This window comes from Bubalus bubalis, chromosome 18 (genome assembly GCF_019923935.1).
Source record: "Bubalus bubalis isolate 160015118507 breed Murrah chromosome 18, NDDB_SH_1, whole genome shotgun sequence".
Taxonomy (NCBI): Eukaryota; Metazoa; Chordata; class Mammalia; order Artiodactyla; family Bovidae; genus Bubalus; species Bubalus bubalis.
Window position 1 is genome coordinate 35,925,923 of NC_059174.1, and position 20,305 is coordinate 35,946,227.

Sequence of the window (20,305 nt, forward strand, 5' to 3'; positions counted from 1 at the left end):
GCCTCGGATGCACACATAGCCTACCTAGCTGGGCCGAACGCGCCTTCTCTCCTGGCAGATTCTTCACCTTGAAGGGAGATGAGTAAAGGGCCGAACTTGACCCGAGTGCGTCTGTTGGCGGCGGCGGAGCTGGGGATAGAGAAAGTAACTGACAGATGCCAGATCAGTCCTGTCGCTTCTTCCCGCTAAGAAGCTCTTGGTTCTTCCTGCCCATCAGCCCCACCGTCACCACCGTGGTTGAGTCTGTGATTTGCAGACTTAGCATGCAGTGGAGATGGAGATGTTTGCCAAAATTCAGGTTCCTTGATCATCTCCTACCCCAAAAGACTGGAATTCTGGAGCTATGGATTAGTACCCGGAATCCTGCCTTGTTAAAGATCGTTTTGATTTAGGAGTTCTGCGGACCTGACTTTGAGAGACTCCTTTAGACTGTCAGCATTTCTTGCTTTCTTAGAATGGTCGAGGTATTGATCCTCCTATTCACCACCCCCAGCCCCAGAAACCTCACGCACCAAATACGAAGGAGACTTTAGTTCTGCCTCGAATACAATTCCTGGGGAAGGAAATGGCAACCCACTCTAGTATTCTTGCCTGGAAAATCCCATGGGTGGAGGAACCTGGTAGACTACATACAGTCCATGGGGTCGCAAAGAGTTGGACGCGACTGAGCGACTTCACTTTCTTTTCGAATACATTTGGTCAGCTCCTTGTGGCTCCATTCAAGCGCGCACTCCCAGTAAAAAAATGAGGTTATGTTCAGTCTTTTGCTCTAAGATCAAGTTTTAGATTCTCACCTCTCTTCCTGGAGCACTTCCTTCAGGCAGTTTGCAGGATTGCTAGGAGGCTGGGTGATGCTCTATGTGATGATTTTTGAATTTTTTTTGTGGAAGAATCCTGAGCTTCTGGAGACTATTTGATAGATTCTTTGTGGACCATGAAAGCATCTTTAGTTGAATATTTTAAAATGAACCTCAGACAGACTTCCCAGGCGGTCCAGGGATTAAGACTGGGAGCTTCTAGTGAAGGGGGCAGGGGAACTAAGATCCCATATCCTCCCCACCCCCAGTTCCTGCCTGGCCTTCTCCCCACCCCAAAAAAAGGAGGGAAAAATAGAAATGAACTTCAGTGAGATACATTTGGAGTCTGCCACGTAGAACAGTGGTACTGTGCTGTGCTTAGTCAGTCGGTCGTGTCCAACTCTTTGCGACCCTATGGACTGTAGCCCACCAGGCTCCTCTGTCCATGGGGCTTCTCCAGGCAAGAATACTGGAGTGGGTTGCCATGCCCTCCTCCAGGGGATATTCCCAACTCAGAGATGGAACCCAGGTCTCCCTCATTGCAGGCTGATTCTTTACCATCTGAGCCACGAGGAAAGTCCAGAAGAGTGGTAATAACAATAGATGTGACATACTGCTGTTTAACAATGATTCTTTTCTCCTCTCCTAGGAATGGGTGAATTTAATGTCCATCGAGTGCGTTTCTTTAATTATGTTCCATCAGGGATCCGCTGTGTGGCTTACAATAACCAGTCAAACAGATTGGCTGTTTCACGAACAGATGGCACTGTGGAAATTTATAATTTGTCAGCAAACTACTTTCAGGAGAAAGTAAGTCATTTGGGAGCCTGATTTGGTGGTGTCGATGTTAATGTTTTTTTCTTAAGTTCAATTCTGCAAAATCTTCTATGTCCTTTTTGTATGCAAAGAGATAAGAAGAAAATGACTCTCCCCTACTCTCTCTATTGTTTAGAAACACAGAACAAATATACAATCTCTTGTCTGACTGATGAGCTTAGAGCTTCAATCTATGTAATGTTGGTTAGAAAGATCCTACCTAGGAATTGTGGTGCTCACTGCCATTTGGAAACTGATGTTTACTAGATCTGTTGGGCACAGCATTCTTATTGTCAAGATCATTGCTTCCTATCAGTCTCTGCACCATTGTAACTTTAGTAAAATGGCATTTCCTGCGGTGTTATTACCCATTTCACTGTTAATTCAGAAAAAAATTTTGATGAGATGTTTTAGTATCAAACTTTTTGGTGATGTGATAGCAAGAAGATGAATTCCTAAACTATCTATTTGAGAGAAGGTAGATTTATATACCTAATGTTTGGAAGTAAAGAAGATTTTGAATTAGGTAAAATATCATTTGGGTAGACGCACAGGGCTGTTACAGCAGCATATTTTTCAAAGTCTTTGATTACAGATTTCAGATGCAGCAAAATAATTCAGTTCACATTTATTGAGTGCCTTGCATGCCCTCAACACCATGATACAAATGAATAGAAGGAAAAAGGAATGCAGTGTCTTGCAGCTTAGTACTTGGAATTTAGGTACTCTGTAACTGTTTCTAAATGACTGCAAGCATTAGGCATTAAGATGAATGTCAGAGGCCCTACCTTCAAAGAGCTCAAAATCCAGTGGGGGAAAGATGAGTATACAGTTTTGAAATAGTGTGGTCAGTTTTATGATAGACCTAAGCATGGGCATAGAATCTTAGTGGAGAGGTGCCTTGCTCTGATGAGGTGGGTTTAGGATTCCTGGAAAGGGATGACTTACCTGAGCTGACCCCTGAAGCAATAACAGAGTTAAGAAATCACTGGTCAGAAAAAATGAGTCTCATTCTATAGCATGAAAAACATGCTGTGATGCACGCTTGTTGCATCCTGTGATTTTTCTTGTTATTATCATTGCAACTATATAATTGTTTATTTGTTTAATGTCTTCTTCCCTGCTGAACTTCAGATTTTATGAAAAAGGGATCTTGTCAGTGATATGGCTGTATTCCTAGCATTTAGCAAGTGCTTAATACAAAGGCATCACTGAGTTAATGTGTATTCGACTGGTCTTTACCTAGTACATCTTATTTTCCACTCCCATCAGTTTTCTTTTTTCTTGAACAATTAATTCAGTCTAGTCTTCCACTTTGTTTCCTTGTTCCTTTCCTGGCTATTGAAGATTGATTACCTTGGGTGATCACTCTCAGATCATGAGAGTGAAGAGTAGAGACCAGTAGTAAGGAGACTTATCTTCTATTTGTGTCATTGACTTTGGCAATTTGGGCAGACCATTTACAGGTGCTTTGCTTTTTTCAAGTTCAGATAGGAAAAATTGTATCTCTCCTGGAGAAGGCAATGGCAACCCACTCCGGTACTCTTGCCTTGAAAATCCCATGGACAGAGGGGCCTGGTAGGCTGCAGTCCAGGGGGTCGCCAAGAGTCGGACAGGACTAAGCAACTTCACTTTCACTTTCATTCCCTTTGGTGGCAAGCAGCTATAAGAATAAGATTCCTTGATTGTATGAATGCTTTTTGAGCAAGAAGAAAACACTTAGAAATCTGAGACTTGAATGAAAAGCTGGAGTGAGCTGCATTCATTTCTTTTATTTTCATTTTTTAGACATTTATTGGTGAAATTGGCCCACAATAAGCAACATGTTTTCAAAGTATACATATTGATAACTTTTGACATGTATACACCTTTGAGATCATCCATCAAGATCATTGCAATAACTTTTAAAAATCAGATAACATCAAATACAATTACTTGCAGACTTTATTGTCCGAAAACATTTTGCAGAACAAGTCCTAGAAGAAGAAACAAAACCAACCGTATAACTAAAATGTGAGCCTGAAAAAAAATGAAAATATCTGTATCATGATCTTCAGATAATGTGAAACTCTACACTAAGTTATTTCTAGAGAGGCGTTTTAATTTTCCCCATTTGCCTGTGATCACTCAGTGCTGGTAGCGGGTGAATTCATGGTGGGTTGAAAAGTTATGGTGTTTCTGTAGTTTTTCCCAGGTCATGAGTCTCGGGCCACAGAAGCTCTGTGCTGGGCGAAAGGACAGCGACTGTTTAGTGCTGGACTCAATGGAGAAATTATCGAGTATGATTTACAGGCATTGACCATCAAGTATGCTGTGGATGCCTTTGGAGGGCCCATCTGGAGCATGGCCGCCAGCCCCAGTGGCTCTCAACTTTTGGTCAGTATGCAACTATTGGTAATCCAAACCGAGTTTTCCTCTTGCGCCCATTTACACTTGCTTCCCTGTGTTCATAGGAAGGTGAAGTTACATTGTGGCCAGTCGCAATTCCCAGTCTGAGCTGAACTCAAGCAACCAATTGTACCTGGATTCCAATAGGAGATACACGATTGGGATTATTACTGGAGATGTAAAAATCCCGTGTCCTTTTGCACCCTTTCTGCTTCTACTTTGGATCTTGTTTGTTCATTTATGACACCAGAGGTTTCAGTGTGGTTCAGCATCTCCCAAATTGTGTCCTTTGGAATTGGGAGATACAGACACTGTCTTTTGTTTTGCTGTACTTTGTGTTTTATGATACATTTTGTTTCAGAATTACCACGTATTAAATCCTTCTGTAGATTCACAACACATGTTAGTATATTAAAAGTTCTGATAGGTCTTTTTACAAGTCAACTTGTGGAACCATGTTTCTCAAAAATTTTTTGAGCACAGACTTAAGATTTCCCTCCTCCCTGCACATTCTTACCATTAATTTTCTGTAGTGAGTTTCTGATTTTTTTTTTTTTTTGGTACTATTTTACAGTATCTTGACATATCTCCATGAAGGTGACACAGTTAATGGGTCTTTAATTTAGGCCGTCGTATCTAGCACAGACATGCCGTGAAATCCTATTTCTCCTCCATGTCCTGTGCAGGAAATTAGGCCACTCATTGGCCTGCTTTCTGGTTGGGATATGAAGGCTGCCAGGAACCAAATTTCTTGATACCAGTACTTTTTTCATCTCACAAACTATTTTTCCTCTTTCAGAGCAAGTGTTAGCTTGAGGGAAGAAATGTATATATTTTAAATGTGTATATTTGGTTCTCTAAAATGCTTTCTCTGTTTTCCACCCCCTTTTGCATGATAGGTTGGCTGTGAAGATGGATCTGTGAAATTATTTCAGATCACCCCAGACAAAATCCAGTTTGAAAGAAATTTTGATCGTCAGAAAAGTAAGGGTTATTTGTCATCAGGGCAGTGAGTAGTGTTAACAAGAAGTTACGTTTCTGTGCCACTGGAGATGGGATACTTTCCCATGGGTCCAGAGAATATTTTATCTGTGTGCCAACTTTCTGTGATGCAGGGTATATGCTAGCTGCTGTCCTTAGCTCAGGTTTTCTTTACTGTGTAGCATAGCGTAGTTGTGACTGCCTGGTTAAGTAATAATAGAGAAAACTGGCAATCCAGCAAGTGTTTCTGTGTGAATCAGTTTGTTAGTTCTCACTCACTTTAGTGAAGTTTTGATAAATGTGCATAAAGTCTCAAAACTAGGACTTTCCTGTAGGTAGGAGCTGTGGTTCTCAGTCCTGCTAGTACATTCAAGTTGAACGTGGGAATTTTATAGACAGTTGCCCCTGTTCCAGCTGCACCTACTGACACTGACTTCCAGATCAGAGGTTGGCAACCTGTTTCTGTAAAGACACCAGCTAATAAATATTGTAGGCTTCAGCAAAGTAGCCCTGGATAATGCTTAAACAAATGGGCATGGTTGTACTCGCCTAAAACTTCATTAACGACAACTCACCCCAAGTTGGCCTTTGGGTTACAATATGCTGACTTCTCCTCTGGAGAGTGGTGTCTGAGATGTTCTCTGTGTCCAACAGTAATATTCATTCTCTCCTCATCAAATTCCTGTATGTTTGTTTTTAATATCTTGCAGGTGTTGTTTTTTTTAAATTACAAAGGTGACACAGTGTTGTTAAAAATTGCATGCGTTTGAAAAAAAAATTTTCATGTGTTTGGCTAAGGGTGAAAGAAAAAATAAGTGGCTCATTTCAGTCTGTAGGCAACATTTTTAAATGAATCTAGACCTTTTTGTATCTTCAAATGGATGGATACATTGACGGATACATTTCCAAGAGTGCTTGCACCTGCTTTTTAGCTTACTTTTTTTTCATTTGCTATATCACAGACATCTTCCTGTGTGAGCTGAGTTGTGCCCATATGAGTGGCATTCCATTTTACGGTGTTCCATAATTTGACCAAACTCCTATTGATAGATATTATTATTAATATTTTTTTCACTACTCAAGCCAGTGCTGTCACGAACATTCTTCTCTCGCTTGGGCACTGCAGTACTATTTCTCTGGGGTGAAATTGCCAGTGTAGTTGCTGTGACAGATAGGCACGTTTGTATTGTGTTTGGTTACTGCCGGATCGCCCTCAGAAGGTTGTGCTTGTTTACACTCCTGTCAACCGTTTATCCATTATTAAAAGCAAGCATCAAATATGTCATGTGAGTCCCAGGAAAAAGTTGTTCCTCACCTGTTACAAAACAGTTCTTCTCAAAAATGCAGTAGGTAAGCGCTAAGACTATAGAACGCTAGCCCTGTAGATCACTGTGGAAAGAGAACTCAGTTACCGTTTGCTGTATATTTACGTGTATGTCACTTTCTCCTTGGTTGTAAAACTCCCCAGGTCGAATCCTGAGTCTCAGCTGGCATCCTGCTGGTACTCACGTTGCGGCTGGCTCCATAGACTATATTAGCGTGTTTGACTCCAAATCAGGTGACTGTTTCTCTCAGCTCATTTGGGATGTGGGTCTTGTTTGCAGATTCACATTTGTCTGTTTCCAAAAGCTTGTGTCCTTGTGCTTTCACCAGCCTTCTGAGATGTCACCATGAATTTCAGATCTTTCTTAGATTCCTACTGCTGCTTTTAGGAGAATCTTGATTCTTCAATTAAATACAGTATTTTTCGTCATAAGAATTCACACTAAAATTTGCCTTCAACCAGTAAGTTAATATAAATAATCAGTAGGTACCTATTTATATATACCAGTTCTTCATAAAAGAAGATGTCTGTCTTTGAGGACCCTAAGTTCTTGGTAACACAGTAACGTATTTCCTCTGCCCTTGGCCTGGAGGATTGGCTGATGGATTCCTTCAGTGATGAGACTGACTTCACCCTGTTAGGTGGCCGTCTGTACTCCCCTCTAAGATGAGAGGATACACACGGCAGGGATGTTGCCTTTCTCTTTCTCTGTACTGCTTAAGCAAGTTTTTTATTGTTATCAGTCATATATGCATATAGTCAAAGAACTCCGTAAGGCTTGTTACAAAAAAGCAGGACTCCCCCAGTATCCCTTCTCCTGCTCCTCAAAGGGAACAACCTGCAACTCTTAGTTGTTCCTTTGGGTATTTGTCTCTGTGCTATACATAGTATGCTTAAAACACTGTACTTTATTTTCTCTGTTTTAGCCCATTATTTATTGACTTCTCTATTAACCCTCTTTCTTTGCACTTTGCTACATGTACTCATTTCTTCTTGATCCTCCTAGGACGGTTATATTGTAATTTTGTTCAGATTAGCAGTTGATGTTTTTATTCTCAGACTATATAGGTACTACTTGCAGAGTAAATGTCTTTTCCTTTCCTGTATGGTCTTTTTAAATTTTATTTTTAACTGGAAAGTACCCTGTATTCTTTTCGTTAATATTGTGTGTCTGTCTCTCTCTCCTGTGTGTGATTGATACCTATATCAGTAATTCATCTCTACATTCTTCTAGTTGTATAAGGTAGGTTCTGCTACATCTGGTTTTCTTTCTCATTTTGGGTGCAGTGGGGTGCACTGCATGGCTTGCAGGATCTTAGTTCCCTGGCCAGGGATTGAACCTGGACCCCTGCAGTGAAAGCACCAGACCGCCACTAACCACGGACCACTAGGTAATTCCCACTTCTGGTTTTCTTCCTACTACTTTTGCCTCCTTGAAGGATTCTCTCCCAGAGCCTTGTGCCCTGCCTCAGTCGAGTGGAGCCAGTTTCTGGGCCTGCTGCACAACTCTGAGATCTTGAATTCTGGTTTTTCAACCATTCTGGGAATTTCTTTTGCTTGTTTCTCATGTGGAGTTCCCCATGGCCATGTCATGCACTTTCCTAGTTTATCACTTTGTTTGGTGGATCCTGAGAAAGGGTTTTTATGAGAAAGAATTCTACGTTGGAAATTATTTTTCCTTAGAATGTTGAAGCCCTGGTTCTGCTGTTCAGCGTCTATTGTTGTTATGAAGTCTGATGCCTTTCTGGGAGTAGATGCTTTGTGTAGGTTTTTGTGGTTTGTGTTTCCTGGGAGTTTTTAAGATCTTCCTTTTATCTTTACTGTTCTGAATTTAATAATTATGTTCTTTGCTGTGCGGATCTGTTAATATCGATTATATTGGACAACTTGATAGGTTCCTTTAATCCAAAAACCCATGTTTTCCATTTCTGAGGAAAAATTCTTATAATCATTTTCTAAATGAGTTGCTCTCCATTTTTTTCTAGAATTTTATCATTTGAATATTGGTTTTTCTCATTTATTTTCTTTCTTTCTTTTTCCTGTTACTTTTCATCTTGTAACTTTTTACTCTGCTTCCTTAGAGAGTTTGTCATCTTTATCTTAGACCTTTTCTTAAGATTTTCCTTTCTGCTGTTAGTTTCTAGACTTCTTCTTTGTTTCCTGAATGTTCTTTTTTATAGCATTCTCTTTTTATTTCATTATATAGTATACTATTCTCCAACACTATTCTCTTCTGCAACTGTTATTTATTTTTCTCTACCCCTCTCTTGGGCCTCTGCCTTCCATACTAAGGCTGTCTTCCAGTGTCTAGGGGTTCCTTTCATCACCAGACAGGTTTATTGCATCTAAACTTCACTGAGGAATGGTCTGGCTTGACTGTCAGTATGGGGAAGCTCTAAAGACAGGTCTTTTGTCTTGTCCAAGTCATATTTCCCAGAAGTGTTTTTTGTTCTCCTGTGGGGTGATAACAAGCAGGGCCCTCAGCATTCTAAGAAATCTGGTGTTCTTAATGTTGAGTGACAAGTTGCCACTTAATCTATGCTCCATATAGCACTCCCACCCTCAGTTACACTGATACCCCTCTTCAGAGAATAAGTTTCTAGTCTCCTCTGAGAAGTGGAATTTAGGGAGTTGCCTGGCTTCTTAGCTGTCAGGCAGGATCTAAGGGATATCATATCAGTTCAGTCACTCAGTCGTGTCCGACTCTTTGCAACCCTGTGGACTGTAGTACACCAGGCTTCCCTGTCCATCACCAACTCCCGGAACTTACTCAAACTCATGTCCATTGAGTTGGTGATGCCATCCAACCATCTCATCCTCTTTTGTCCCCTTCGCCTCCTGCCTTCCATCTTTCCCAGCATCAGGGTCTTTTCTAGTGAAGCAGTTCTTCACATCAAGTGGCCATAGTATTAGAGTTTCAGTATCAGTCCTTCCAATGAATATTCAGGACTGAGTTCCTTTAGGATGGACTGGTTGGATCTCCTTGCAGTCCAAGGGACTCTCAAGAGTCTTCTGCAACACCACAGTTCAAAAGCATCAATTCTTCGGTGCTCAGCTTTCTTCACAGTCCAACTCGCACATCCGTACATGACCACTGGAGAAACCTTAGCTTTGACTAGACATATCTTTGTTGGCAAAGTAATGTCTCTGCTTTTTAATATGCTATCTAGGTTGGTCATAACTTTTCTTCCAAGGAGTAAGCATCTTTTAATTTCATGGCTGCAGTCACCATCTGCAGTGATTTTGGAACCCAAGAAAAGAAAGTCTGCCACTGTTTCCATTGTTTCCCCACCTATTTGCCATGAAGTGATGGGACTGGATGCCATGATCTTAATTTTCCAAATGTTGAATTTTAAGCCAATTTTTTCACTCTCCTCTTACACTTTCATCAAGAGGCTCTTCATTTCTTCTTCACTTTCTGTCATAAGGGTGGTGTCATCTTCATATCTGAGGTTATTAATATTTCTCCTGGCAATCTTGATTCCAGCTTGTGCTTCATCCAGCCCGGTATTTTGCGTGATGTACTCTGCATATAAGTTAAATAAGCAGGGTGACAATACACAGCCTTGATGTACTCCTTTTCCTATTTGGAACCAGTCTGTTGTTCCATGTCCAATTCTAAGTGTTGCTTCTTGACCTGCATACAGATTTCTCAGGAGGCAGGTAAGCTGGTCTGGTATTCCCATCTCTTAAAGAATGTTCCACAGTTTGTTGTGATCCACACAGTCAAAGGCTTTGGCATAGTCAATAAAACAGAAGCAGATGTTTTTCTGGAACTCTCTTGCTTTTTCGATGATCCCGCGGATGTTGGCAATTTGATCTCTGGTTCCTCTGGCTCTTCTAAATCTAGCTTGAACATTGGGAAGTTCACGGTTCATGTACTATTAAAGCCTGGCTTGGAGAATTTTGAGCATTACTTTGCTAGCGTGTAAGATGAGTGCAATTGTGCGGTAGTTTGAACATTCTTTGGCATTGCCTTTCTCTGGGATTGGAATGAAAACTGACCTTTTCCAGTCCTGTGCCCACTGCTGAGTTTTCCAAATTTGCTGGCATATTGAGTGCAGCACTTTCACAGCATCATGTTTTAGAATTTGAAATAGCTCCACTGGAATTCCATCACTTCCACTAGCTTTGTTCATAGTAATGCTTTCTAAGGCCCACTTGACTTCACATTCCAGGATGTCTGGCTCTAGGTGAGTGATCACACCATCGTGATTATCTGGGTCGTGAAGCTCTTTTTTGTACAGTTCGTCTGTGTATTCTTGCCACCTCTTCTTAATATCTTCTGCTTCTGTTAGGTCCATACCACTTCTGTCGTTTATTGTGCTCATCTTTGCATGAAATATTCCCCTGGTAGCTCTAATTTTCTTGAAGAGATCTCTAGACTTTCCCATTCTATTGTTTTCCTCTATTTCTTTGCATTGATCACTGAGGAAAGTTTTCTCATCTCTCCTTGCTATTCTTTGGAACTCTGCATTCAGATAGATATATCTTTCCTTTTCTCCTTTGCCTTTAGCATCTCAGGTTTCTTAAACTTTTTTTCAACCGGTCCCTCCTTTTAACCCCACTTTCACCTCTTATTTCCAGTGTGTCTGGAGTCACCAGTTGCTGGGTCTTCTGAGGATTCCATGGTAGAAATCAGGTGGTTTCTTGGCTCTTCTTACTGCTAATTTGGGACTTAGTTTTCAGGTTCTAGTAAGTCAGTTACTACTCTGTGTCTGCTTTCCAATCCCCAAATTTTGACACTGTTGTCTTCTGTCCCATTCTCATGGAGATTTGGAAACAAGCAGAGGAGCATATGTATGCACAGCTGGCCATTTTTAAGTGAAGTAGCAAACGTCTCCTTTCCATCTCACCTCCTCACCACAAATTTCTTCTGTCAACAAGCCCCTGCCCCACCCTCCTTCTCTAGGTAACATTTTGGTGTTCCATACTTGAGTTCACCATAACCACTGTTTACTGGCTCTCTGTGGTCTGGGCTCAAGCAGCTGAACTTACCAGATGCTAACACAGACAGCTTTTCAAGACTAAGGAGAAATGAGTGCTGTTCAAACGTGGGCTTTGCTTTTTTTTACCAGGGAGCGCTATTGGTAAGATGCTGGTGGATAGGCAGTACATGGGCGTGTCGAAGCGGAAGTGCATCATTTGGGGTGTGGCCTTCCTGTCGGACGGCACTGTCATAAGCGTGGACTCTGCTGGGAAGGTGCAGATCTGGGACTCAGCTACCGGGACCCTCGTGAAGAACCATCTGGTCTCGAATGCTGACGTGCAGTCCATTGCCGTATCCGCTGTGAGTATAGCCCCTTTGGGGCAGTTCCTGTCCACCCTGGGCAGGGGGGCGAGAAGGCTGCGTCGGTGCTGTGCCACCAACGCTGTTCCCTAATCCTGAGTGTTGTAGTGGAGGAAGATGAGCTTAGAGCAGTGTGTCTCAAAACCCACAGAATTTGCCTGAACTCTTACTCTCCAACAGATAGAGAATAGTCCCTAAAAGGTTAGTTAGCTGAGAGGCTTTTTTCAGAGCCTCCTCATTCCTGGTTAACCCACCTTTTGACAGAGCGGGGTTTTTTTAATGTAAAATTCATATTTTATAAACATATAATATAAGCTTTTACAATATAAACTGATACAGTGCTTTTAAAAATTTTTAATTGGAGGATAATTGCTTTACTATGTTGCCTTGGTTTCTGCCATACAACAACGTGAACCAGCCGTTAGTATCCATATGCTCCCTCCCTTTTGAAACTCCCTTCCACCTCTCCCCCTTCCCACCCCTCTGGGTTGTCACAGATTTGCGCTCCCTGTGTTATGTAGCAAACTTCCCTCTAGTTGTTTTACACATATATATGCTTCAGTGCTGCTCTCTCTATTTGTCCCACCATCCCCTTCCCCCATTGTGTCTACACGTCTTTTCTCTCTGTCTGCATCTCTATTCCTGCCCTGCAAATAGGTTTATCAGAACCGTTTTTAAATTTCCATATATATGCGTTTATATTACAATGTTTGTTTTTCTGACTTCCTTCACTCTGTGTTAACAGGCTCCAGGTTCATTCACCTCACTAGAACTGACTCAAATTCATTCCTTTTTATGGCTGAGTAGCATTCCTTGTATCTATGTACCACAACTTCTTTATCCATTCATCTGTGGATGGACATCTAGGTTGCTTCCGTGTCCTGGCTGTTGTAAATAGTTCTGTGATGAACATTGGGGTACATGTGTTTTTTTGAATTATGATTTTCTTAGGGTATATGTCCAGTAGTATGATTGTTAGGTCATATGGGAGTTTTATTCTTAGTTTTTTAAGGGATCTCGGTACTGTTCTCCATAGGGTCTGTATCAATTTACATTCCCACTAACAGTGCCGGGGGGTTCCCTTTTCTCCACATCCTATCCAGCATTTAATGTTTGTAGATTTTTTTGATGATGGCCATCCTGACTACAGTGCTTTCTTAAATGTAGAATTTATGTTTTCTTATTGAAAAGCTGCTTGCGACTTCAACATAAATTGTTGTCATATTACTCTTATGCATATATAAAATGGAAAGTGTGTGAAATAAAGCAATGAGGTTATTCCTAGAACTTTTTCATGTTCAGCTGGACTCTGAATCACTTGGACTCAGTTCTCAGGCTCCATGGTTCCCACACATGCCTCTCTGCCATCCACGGTGTTCATAGAAGATGCCCCACTGTGGTCACAAAGTTTTCTTTTAGGCTTTTGACAACTCTTCCAGAAGTTTTGATATTCATTCTTTATCTGAAGATGTCACACATACAAAGATTGACAGATATAAGATTTTTATTTCAGAGATGTTAAAATGTGGGAGAGTGTGTACCTGAGAATCAAAGGATTGTGGTACTTTAAAAAAAAAAAAAAACTGAAAAAAATGCAGTGATACAAATTCCAGTCCTCAGAAATGCTTATCACAAACTCTGGAACTGGGCAGACTTTGATTTGAATCCCAGTTGTGCCACTTAATATAGTTCCATATCTTCCTCGGGCAGGTTGCTGCTTTCTACGCCTCAGTTTCTTCCTCTGTGAAAACAGCAATGTTCGTAATACATGCCTCCTAGCCGTCTGAGGAAAGGTTAAATGGGTTGTACTCGTGAAGTGCTAGGTACGGTGTCTGGCGCAGTGAGTCTGCTAGTACCATTTTTACATCTCTTAAAACCAATCCTAATTTCAGGCTTTTCTCCACACTCTCTTGCCAGAACAGATGATTATTTTTAGGTTTCTTTTTAATGGTTTTTCATTGATTAAAGAGTGAATTTTGGCAAACACCCAGTCCTTTGATACTTGGAGGCCTTGTGTGTGTCCACAATCACATACACACCTCTTCCAAGCTCCACTCACTCAGCTTTTCCCTTGCTTGGTTCCTGCTGCACTCCCAAGAAAGCCCTTTAAAAAATTTTTTTGTTTTTTTTAGTTTAACTTTTATTTTGGCTGCACTGCTTTCCATTGCAGAGCATGGGCTTTCTCTAGTTGTGGCACAAGGGCTTCTCTCATTACAGTGAGCAAGCTGCTTTCGTTGTGGAGCATGGGCTCAGTAGTTGTGGTATTTGGGCTTCTCTAGTTGTGGCCCATGGACTTCGTTCTGCCACCAAGGATCGAACCCATGTCCTCTGCATTGGCAGGCAGCTTCTTAACCACTGGACCACCAGGGAAGCCCCCAAGAGAGCTTTTGTTTCCTTAGTGCTTTTATGATGCGACCTCAAGGAAAGAGAATGTGGGGTGAGAGACTTGCCTTCCCAGTTCTTCTCTGTAGGTAGGACTTCGAGCAGATGGCCACTTGATCTGTTTAGTGGAGGTAGAGGCAAAGAGCACGTGAGTTCCTAAGCAGCTCAGTATTTTCCCTTTTGCTCTGGACTGATGCCTTTCAAACTGTACCCTCAGAGGAGGTAAAGGAGAGGCCTGTGTCCAGAGCAAAGGCTTTAGCAGCAGAGAGCATGTAGCTTTGTCAAGTCTGTAAATGGACAAGCAGGTAAACTCTTGAAGTTCCAGATTCCTTATCAGGGCAGAGGCCTATTAAATGATGATTAGGCAGGGGAAAGAAAAAGTAAAATCATGATTCATACAAACATGAAATAGATGTATGTCCAAGATTTTCTGTAACTCATTAATTAATGAGGGAGCCAGTAAGATGTCACAAGCAGTTCAAAGGGAGAAATCAGAGAACACAGTTATGTCAGGCCATCAGGAATGTGAAATGTTTTACGATTTTGTTGCAAACTCAGTGTCCACAGGGCAGTCATCCACTGCGTTCTAGGAAGCAGAATCCCTTTGCATCTCTATGCAAGAGAATCTTTTGCATCACTCAAATTTTCACAATTCGTAGACTTGTGAAATAGCTCTTGAACAATCAAAGGGCTCCCTTGACAAGGACTTGCTATGCTCATTTCAGTCCTTTAGAGTTGCTCCCAATAGGGCAAATGAAACTTAACGTTCCAGCTGGTGAAAGATTAGAGATGATATGACTTCAAGTTCCTAGCACCGTGTGTAGTTGACGGCAGCTCCGTTCTCATGTGTTCAGACTTCTAACTGGTGTTGATCAGTTCACCTACTCTTTACACTATTTGACTGGTTTAACTACTGATCCAGGTTCCTGATTTTTTTCTCACTACCCTATCAAGTATCCTGTTTTGTTTTTTTCTTACTCAGAATTATGTGCAAAAAAAAAAGTTACAATGAAAATGATTTTAGAGAAATTTTAAAAAGTAGTTGTAGACACAGCAAGACTTTTTAAAACTAACAGAAATCCCCATGCTCAACATACTGACCAGAAAGAGCCTTAAACTGGGGAACCAGGGAACCTGCATCTTTGTGATATTGATCAGGCCACTTCCCCTCCTCAGGCTGCCCTTGCTTCTCTAAAAAGAACAGTGAATTTTAGGGTTTTCTGAACTTCTGTCTTCTGGCTGCCTCTTTTGAGGCCCCTCCTCTTTTGCCCAATATTATTGCTATTCTGTTAAGGTCTGCTGCTGCTGCTGCTAAGTCGCTTCAGTCATGTCCGACTCTGTGCGACCCCATAGACAGCAGCCCACGAGGCTCCCCCATCCCTGGGATTCTCCAGGCAAGAACACTGGAGTGGGTTGCCATTTCCTTCTCCAATGCATGAAAGTGAAAAGTGAAAGTGAAGTCGCTGAGTCTTGTCCGACTCTCAGCGACCCCATGGACTGCGGCCCACCAGGCTCCTCCATCCATGGGATTTTCCAGGCAAGAGTGTTGGAGTGGGGTGCCATTGCCTTCTCCGCTGTTGAGGTCTAGTTTGCATTATATGAAAGCATTCATAAGTTTAAAGTACTTCCTGTTTATTCTGTCAGCAGGGGGCGCCTTGTGACCTATTCATAGAATTGTTAGCTTCTGGAGGAAAAAAGACCCCTGCAAACCTCCTATCCCCAATTCTGGGCATTTTCCCCCATAAGCTTTCCAGGTAGAAAACCTCGGGGAATATTTTAACACTGGGCTTTGTTTTGCTCAAATGTACCTCCCTGATGATTTCCTTTCTCAGCAAGAAGACAGTTTTGTGGTGGGCACAGCCGAGGGGACAGTGTTCCATTTTCAGCTGGTCTCTGTGACTTCCAGCAGCAGCGAGAAGCAGTGGGTGCGGACAAAGCCATTTCAGCATCACACCCACGACGTGCGAGCCGTGGCTCACAGCCCCACCGCACTGATATCTGGAGGTGGGTTTTGCTTTCCGCCTGGCTGCTGCTTTACTCTGCCCGTCTCCAGTTATGTTCATGTGGAGCTTTTTCTAATTCCGATGCTTTTTCCCCTCTCCTTTTCACTGCAGGCACCGACACCCACTTAGTTATTCGTCCTCTGATGGAGAAGGTGGAGGTAAAGAATTACGATGCTGCTCTCCGAAAAATCACTTTTCCCCACGTGAGTATCATCCTCTAACCCCACCGCCTCCTCACCTCCCCGTCCATCTGTCCCGCAAGACAGCAGCACTCACTCTTGGGCAAATCTGTAGGTCTTCTGTAGTTACCTGCCTTCTTCTTTCTTCTGTCTGTTTCTCAGCAAGCCTCTGGCCAAGAGATTTAGGGCAGCATTCCTAGTTCAGCTTTTGGGGAAATCACTCCTTTTTCCAGTTTAGTGTGGTTTATGGAGATTTTGTTTGTTTTGGAGGCTGGGCTCTTTATTATTCTGGATGAGAGAAAAAAAGTCCAGGCTTCCAGAGTTCTTTTCTAGGTAAATTCATCATCTTTCTAGGCTAGAAACTCTTCTACCCACTACCTGCTTCTACGTTCCACTCAACCAGTAAACCTTACCGAGTCTGTTTCCTCATCCTCTCTCAAATCTAGCCATTTCTCTTTGTCTACACTGCCATGATCCTAGTTTGGGTCCATGTCTTTTCTCATCTGGATTTTTTAACAATAGCTTGTTAATGATCTCCTTTTATTTAGTTTTGTGTATGTTAGTACATTCCAGCTTATTCTCCACATGATTTGTTTAGAAAGCAACTTTATTCATTGCTCCATGCTTAAATGCCTTTGGTTGGCCCTCGTTGCCTTCAGCATAAAGACCTGCTTCCTTAGCATGGCTCATGACACCTGTCTTGATACGGAGAAGAGAGGTTCTTCCCTCCCCTCTACTCTTACACTCTTGCAGCACCTCCATCACCACCCCTACCCAGTCTGGCAGTTCTGAAGGACTTCTCTTTACTCCCTGCAGTGCTCTCTTATCTTTGAGATGTTTCCCGAGCCACGTGTTTGCCTGGAACATCCTGACCCGCTTTCCTTCCTGAGTGATCTTTACCAGTGAACCATGTCTGGGCTCCTGTCTTTACTGCCCTGAAAGTGAAAGTGAAGTCGTGTCCAACTCTTTGCGACCCCATGGACTGTAGCCTACCAGGCTTCTCAGTCCATGGGATTTTCCAGGCAAGAGTATTGGAGTGGGTTGCCATTTCCTTCTCCAGGGGATCTTCCCGACCCAGGGATCGAACCTGGGTCTCCCACATTGTAGGCAGACGCTTTACCCTCTGAGCCACCAGGGAAGCCCATTACTGCCATGGGGTTAAACTAAATATCCTTTCTACTTTTATTCATCACATATTGTGCTTAGCCGTGTTAAAATTCTTTGCACCCTTAGTGTAATTGCCTGTTTAATTTTACATCAGTCCTTTAAACTGTAAGCTTGAGAGCAGTAGCTAGGTTTTTCGTCTGTTCGTTTGTTTGCGCTGGATTCTTGCTGCGGCTCACGGGCGTCCCCTATTTCAGCACACAGGCTGTAGAGCGCAGGAGCTCAGTAGTTGCCCCCTGGCATGTTCTTTGACCAGGGATCAAACCCACATCCCCTATGTTGAAAAGTTGATTCTTAACTACTGGACCAACAGGGACGTCCCAGTAGCTAGGTTTTTATTTACCGCTGTGTTTTTAGATCCTATGACAGTCCCTGGTGTATGGTAGTACTTAGGAAATACTTGTCAAGTCAGTGGATTTCAACAGTAAAAGTGTTCTGAGGTGTTGCTGCGCTAGATGACCCCAGCTTGTTTCTGTTTTTTTGATTCCTGGACGGGTACAGCGACGGCTTGTTTCCTGTGCAAAAAAGAAGCAGCTCCTCCTCTTCCAGTTTGCTCATCACTTGGAACTCTGGCGACTGGGATCCACAGTTGCAACAGGTAAGCTGGGAGAAGGTTTTTTCACAACAAGAAAACTGGGAGAGAGAAGCCAGAAATTGCAGTTGAAATTCTGCTTGTGGAAAATGGAAGTCGATTATTTTTCTGTTTGACATCCTTACTGTTTCCTGTCCACTAGATAGAGCAGAGGAGTTCCTCAGAGTGTGAAAATCATTAGCTGGACACCGAATCACCTTTGGAAAGTGTGCAGTTCCGTACAGCACACCGCAGGGTATAGGGGAGGCAGGGGTAGTGGAATAGTTCGCCCTGGCTGGACTGGGATCAGAACAGGCTGTTGAAAAATGACAGATTTTCATGCTGAGTTCTGTCAAGCCTTCATGAAGAAGGTCATGCAGATCTTATCAGGGTGACAGCCTCGTGGCCTTAGGTATGACACACGTGTGGGTGCTGTTGTTTTATAGTAGAGGCTTTGGCTTTAGGCTCCACGATGAACAAAAGAAGTTGAAGTTGAGGCCACACAAACTTCACATCCATCCACCTGCATGCCTGGCTGTGGGGAGCAGCTTCAGAAAAGAAGCGCCATGGCCATATTCAGGGCCCCCACAAAGAGGCGAAGAGAGTGCTCGCTGTTCTCCTCTTCATATACATACCCCCAGAAGACTCTAAGCTCACTCTGTCAGACATGTTTTTGATTTGTAGAGAGTCCATTCTACCCATTTTTTCTTTTTAAAAGAAAAAAACATTTGTATAGCCTTCCTTTGGGAAGAAAAATATCAAAGATGTTTCTTGTTCCAGGAAAGAATGGGGATACCCTTCCACTCTCTAAAAATGCAGATCACTTACTTCACCTCAAGACAAAGGTAAGGAAATTGAACTGGGTGTTCAGATTCTGAAATCCAGAACATATTTCCTGTTCTAAATTTGGGTGGGGGTCCTTAGCTGATATCCTAAACTGTGTAAAATGTAAAATTATTTGAATGAAGTACTATTATCAAGAGGATTGAGTTTCCTGTGATTATAAGTCAGGCATTCAGAATTTATTAGATGAATTAATATAAGAAATTGGTTTTTCTTGTTTTGGTATTATGAAGATAACATGCATATTCTTAAAAAATTCAAATAGTGCAAAAAGAGTATGCAGTGAAAATGAACCTCCTTCTAACCCTCCACCCCTCAGAGATGATTGCTGCCAACGGTTTCTTATATATTCTTTTAGAGAAAATGTTCACTTGTGTGCATGTGTATATATTCTTTCTTTCGGTACTAATGGGACTGTGCTCTACAAACAGCTTTTGTATCTTCCTTTTAAAACATGTTTAGTTGCACAATACTTGTGAATTACAGTCTTCCTATAAAGAATTCAAACAACAGTGATAGTTCATATTTTTGTCCAGCTCTTTAATTCTAGTCACCCCTCCTGAAGTGATTGCTGTTAATTGATTAGCTATATATGCTCCTTGACCTTGTTCTGCATATGAGTGTATGTATGTGTGTGTACATACATACTTAAATGTTTTTTCCTTTTATTGGCCATGCTGGGCAGCATGGGGGATCTTAGTACCCTGAGCAGGGATTAAACCTGTACTCCCCTGATTTGGGAGTGTGAAATCTTAACCACTGGACCTCTAGGGCAGTCCCCTTACCTAAATTTAGACGTTCTTTGAGTTTTTTGAATGATAACAAATGTTACACTAAACTTTTCCTTTGTAGTGCAAATTTTTTCTCACTTAATATTTCTTAGAGGTTTTTAAAGGAGGTTGTCATTGACAAAACAGAAAACCAGTCCCCAAGTCACCAGGCCTCCAAAGCTCCCTTGCATTCAATGCCTGCCTGATCAGGTATTTAGAGTTAGGTTTAGTAGGAAGCTACCTATGAAGTAGGTGAAGGGCTGCGATAAGCTGACATTATTCAGAGACCTCTGTTCTGGAAATCAAAGCCGCACCCTTCAGATGCTCCACCTGTGAAATAATCGTAGTGATGCACAGCACATGACCGTCGGGATTGCGTGTAGGTATTTGTGGGTTCAGAGTGGCAGTAGCTTGAGGATCCATGTCACAGTGAACCTTGAATGAAGTTTAACTTGACCGTTTGTCCTGCTTCCTCATTCTGCCAGGGTCCTGAGAACATTATCTGCAGCTGTATCTCCCCATGTGGTGGTTGGATAGCCTGTTCTACAGCGTCTCGTTTTTTTCTGTATCGACTGAATTACGAACATGACAACATAAGCCTGCAGAGGGTAAGTGATAACCCGGGGTCTGGTTGAATAAGAAGAAACATTATAGTGGGTGATTTTTGTGTGAAGTGGAAATTTTCTGAACAAGGATATGAATCCTTGTTCAGTGAGAAAACTTACAAAATGGTTTCTTATTGCCAAATTTAAAATTATGTTTTTGGAGGAGTAGGTAAATGGCACCAAATGGCAGTA

At 42.1% G+C, this 20,305-nt stretch overlaps 1 protein-coding gene across 1 annotated transcript in view; it reads left to right on the forward strand.

Moving 5' to 3' along the window:
- UTP4 (UTP4 small subunit processome component) overlaps positions 1-20,305 on the forward strand; it is a 29,512-nt gene that overhangs the window by 306 nt on the left and 8,901 nt on the right. The window contains exons 2-11 of the mRNA XM_006047635.4: positions 1,447-1,607; positions 3,798-3,989; positions 4,901-4,985; positions 6,451-6,540; positions 11,385-11,596; positions 15,811-15,982; positions 16,093-16,184; positions 17,826-17,922; positions 18,676-18,740; positions 19,994-20,116. Of these exons, the coding sequence (XP_006047697.1) occupies positions 1,449-1,607; positions 3,798-3,989; positions 4,901-4,985; positions 6,451-6,540; positions 11,385-11,596; positions 15,811-15,982; positions 16,093-16,184; positions 17,826-17,922; positions 18,676-18,740; positions 19,994-20,116 (1,287 nt within the window). The 5' untranslated portion in view covers positions 1,447-1,448. The remainder of the gene's footprint in view (positions 1-1,446; positions 1,608-3,797; positions 3,990-4,900; positions 4,986-6,450; positions 6,541-11,384; positions 11,597-15,810; positions 15,983-16,092; positions 16,185-17,825; positions 17,923-18,675; positions 18,741-19,993; positions 20,117-20,305) is intronic.